The sequence below is a fragment of the Apis dorsata genome, unplaced genomic scaffold, assembly GCF_000469605.1.
Source record: "Apis dorsata unplaced genomic scaffold, Apis dorsata 1.3 scaffold_5, whole genome shotgun sequence".
Classification (NCBI taxonomy): Eukaryota; Metazoa; Arthropoda; class Insecta; order Hymenoptera; family Apidae; genus Apis; species Apis dorsata.
The window spans coordinates 483,624-487,973 of NW_006263308.1; the positions used below are offsets into that span (position 1 = coordinate 483,624).

Sequence of the window (4,350 nt, forward strand, 5' to 3'; positions counted from 1 at the left end):
CGATTTAATTAAACGCAATCGGACGAGGGTTGGACGAACCTGTCGAGAGGGGAGGTTAATCAGTAGCCAGATATATACTCAGATTATTTACCGACTGTATTATCGCCTAGTATTACGCGCTTATGCCTCGAATTAAACGTTACACGGCCACTGGCGTTAATTTTCAGCTCGCGTGTACGGGCCATATTTTTTCCAACTCTTGAATTATCGAATTTTCTGCCACACCACTCGTACTTTAACACGTACGAGGTGTCTCGAAACAAGAGCTTTGCTGCACAAATGTGCGTAATTTGCTTAAATTTAAAATAGAGGTTAGAAGTTTGATTGATAAAAATTATATCTAGTTAATAAAAATAATTAAATTTTTAATATAATACACGTAATATGTAAATTTTTATTCAACATGATCAATAAATATATTTAAATCGGTGTCAATATTCATCTAATATAGTTGAGCTCAATCGATAAGGATTAAAGAAACCGTGCTTCCTGATTGACCATGCGTCGATAAGGATTAATCTATTGAATCGATCCACACGAGTAAATCCAATCTTAAATAATTTTCCTTGTCCAATCAGAGTTATCGGATGTAATATTACTTGTACAAATGACTCAGCGATTGAACCTCGAAGATTAATCTTTAATCATACATCAACGTGTACTCTAACGGGTTTCTTTGTTCCTTCATCAATCAAGTTCGACCTAACCTCATCTTACATTTATATATTAAATCGAATATTAACTTTATAGGTTAGACATAATTTTTATTATTAGACATAATTTTTATTAGTTTATATATTTTGTATATTTCGCCATTATTTCATCAGAAATAGTACACAATAAAAATCGAGAACTATATATATACAGCGTCAATTATTCTACAGAGAGATAGATGTTTTATGCATCGTTGACAGCTTCTTTCTCAAATGGAATTTCAATTCTAACCTCACAACGGTTAAAAAAACGCGACCAGGCACATATTCTACTAGAATCATTGGCTTCTTTCTCAAATGGAGTTCCAATTTCTAAAAATTGATACACGACAGTTAAACGGGACAGTTAAAAGATGCGACAATTAAGCGGGCATCATGCTCCGCGAATCATCGATTTCTTTCTAAAACCGGAGTTCCAATTTTAAGAATTGATGAGAATCATCTTTCTTTCTCAATTAAAGCTTCAATTTTAAGAATTGATAATTACACGACGAGTAAAAAGATGCGACAATTAACCTACTATTGTACTATTGTATTTCGAAAATATGTTTAAAAAATATGTTAAATATATTTTTTACGATTAAAAACGTGCAAAAAGGAAAGAAAAAAAAGAAAAAACGCGAATTGATAATTATCGAAATTCCCTTGTTGGTTATATTAGAAAAAAATAAGGGAGGGAAGAACGAATGGGGTTGCATCGAGGGTGCGAGATGGCTCGCGTTATATTGTTTTATTCGAGGTCGGATCCAGTGGCGGTTCACCGGTGAGTTTTATTGGGAATTGAGCCAATTAGAGTACTCGAGTTAACGACCTATCGTAATACGCTTTCGCGAGGTTGTCGGCGATTACGTTGTCGTGCTGGCCCCGTCTTTAAACGAACCGCTTTACGCGCCCGTATATCTGCTCGTTTTCTTGATTAGGAATGGTCCTCGAAGCGATTAACCGGCGTGGCGGTGGTCGCGTGACGACTGGAAAAAGTTGTCCACACTGACGTTTCTTCGCTATGCCGGCTAACTCTATCGCTTCGCGCTTCGTGTTTTTTCTTTTTTTTTTTTTTTTTCTTTTTTTTAAACTTTCCTCTTTTCTCTTTCTTTTATCTTCTCTTTTTCTTTATTATGATTGGTCCTCGAAGCTATTAACCGGCGTGGCGGGGGTCGCGTGACGACTGGAAAAAGTTGTCCACGCTGACGTTTTTTCCCTGTGCCGGCTAACCCTTTCGCTTCGCGCTTCGTGTTTTTTCTTTTTTTTTTCTTTTTTTTAAACTTTCCTCTTTTCTCTTTCTTTTATCTTCTCTTTTTCTTTATTATGATTGGTCCTCGAAGCTATTAACCGGCGTGGCGGGGGTCGCGTGACGACTGGAAAAAGTTGTCCACGCTGACGTTTTTTCCCTGTGCCGGCTAACCCTTTCGCTTCGCGCTTCGTGTTTTTTCTTTTTTTTTTTTTTTTAACTCACTGATACGAAGTAATATAGACGTTACTTAGACCAACAAGATTTTTTCGATTTAGAAATTTTATATCTAGTAAAATTTGAATTAGATAAAAATTTAGATCTAGGAAAATTATTAGTTTTGATTTTAGGTTAGGTTTAAGACAGTTGTATTAGCTTTTGAAACTAACGAAGGATTATTATATTTGATATTTCGATAATGATTTATGACACGAAAAAAAGTGTACAAGATGCTGATTAGCAAATTTAAAAATATGTACATGATACTTGAAATTTATCATATAATGTAAAAAAAAAAAAATATTTTAATATTCAAAGAGTTCTATTTTTCAACGAGATATATTTATTAGATTAGGTTGATTAAGTTGAATTTAATTAAGATATGATTCGTTCTAATTGAAATTTAATTATAAATTTGGGATTACATTCGGGTTTGGATATGTGCACTTCGAGCTTGAACTTAATTCAGATGTGGCCCACGTTAATTCAAACTTAAATTTGATTAGGTTTAGATTAGATGAAATATATATTACCGAAAATTCATGATTAAACTTAACCTCGACATTCGTTTTACTCATTAATTCAAAGAATTTGAATTAAATCGCACATGATATTTGTAACACTTCAATTACGCGAAAATATTTTTTACAAAAACTTAAATATTAATTAACCTTAAAACCGATATACATTTAATTTCAAAAATTTAACCATAAATTCGAGTGTTCGCTCAAGACTCTCACGCAATGTTGAAAAACTCGGTCGAAAATCCTTTTTCTGAGGGGTGGCTTTCGTTCAAAATTGGAATTCATCCACTTTACCCTTTATCTTGCTGGACTTCCGCGTCCCGGGAATCCTATTTCTATCCTCTACAAAGCGGATCCTATCTAAATGTCTGTTGGTTACCGTATTACCGCCATTCTCTCGCGGAAGTTCGCGCACCGTGTAACCAAGGAAACTTCTATCCCGCTCTTTTGAATGGCACATGGTGAACCGATGCGCTCGCCCGTCCAGAATACACTTTCAATTCTCATTTGCTCGTTTAACGTGCTGCCAACTTTTAATAAACGTGGCAAAGGCGAAAACTAAAAACTAGAAACCAACTCAAACACCATCTGTTCTATACAAACAGCAACATTCGTGTCCCATTAAGACCTTAAATTTCCCTTTCGAATTCAATTTCAATTATTTAAATCCAATCTTCAAATCTGTAGCTGTTATTCAAAATTAAAAATAAAGAAACGATATCACGATAACCATTTAATCGAAGATCGATGGATGACGGATACAATTGTCCCCTCCCTCCCCAGTTCTCCACGTGGGTCAAGGAAGATCGACGCGTCTAGGATATTGGAATTACGCAAATTACACGCGGTGCATGCGGAAATCGATGTGGTTTCGGATGCCAAAGGCCCATCGGTCGTCGTGCAAACATCCAAACAATACGAACAATACCCTCGTGGAATCGGTGTATCAAATATTGACTGGCAATATCTTTGATCGACGATTGATCGATCATCGGTGTCGAATGTTCATTCCTAAAAGGAATCCTACAAACACGTATTCTTATTATTAAGAATGATGTATGGAAACTTCACCAGAGATACCATTTTATCAGAAAAAAAAAAAAACTTTCTTCTCCTTCTTCTTCTTCTTCGTCCATCGTCGATATATAACAAATCCTCCTACCTGAATGCAGCATGAACGCAGAGATCGCGATGATACTGGACAACGGGGTCCTGCGATTCACCGGGAACGGCATCCTCTCTGACGATCCCATGGACCCGTGTGGATCGTTCGAAGATCTTGTCACTGTTCGCCCATTCTCTGTCCTTTTTCAACACTGCACACGCACACGAGACGGAGGAAATCGATCCCGCACCCTCTCCAATTTGTCCATCCACCAGGTCACGACGATGGTACGCGACGACGACGACGACGACGAACGGGGAACGACGCGCGATAGACACGTCGACCGGGACCCGGGACGCGAGCGACCTTCGGGGATGGTCAGCAGGTGTCGGAGCGGCACATTATTTTCCACGTTCCGCGCGGACTAATTGAAAATCTATACGGGGCAGAGAGGTAGTCGCTACTGCGGCATCGGTACACACCAGCAGGAGGAGAACCAGGAGGAGGTGCTGGTGTGTTGCTGCTGGTGCCGCTGCTGCTACCACTGATGCTCCCTTGCTG

At 38.0% G+C, this 4,350-nt stretch overlaps 1 protein-coding gene across 1 annotated transcript in view; it reads right to left on the reverse strand.

The window, feature by feature from the left end:
• LOC102680028 overlaps window positions 1-4,344 on the reverse strand; it is a 10,050-nt gene extending 5,706 nt beyond the window's left edge. Inside the window, exon 1 of the mRNA XM_031508214.1 lies at window positions 3,847-4,344. Within this exon, the coding sequence (XP_031364074.1) occupies window positions 3,847-3,937 (91 nt within the window). The 5' untranslated portion in view covers window positions 3,938-4,344. The remainder of the gene's footprint in view (window positions 1-3,846) is intronic.
• Between the last annotated feature and the right edge of the window lie 6 nt (window positions 4,345-4,350).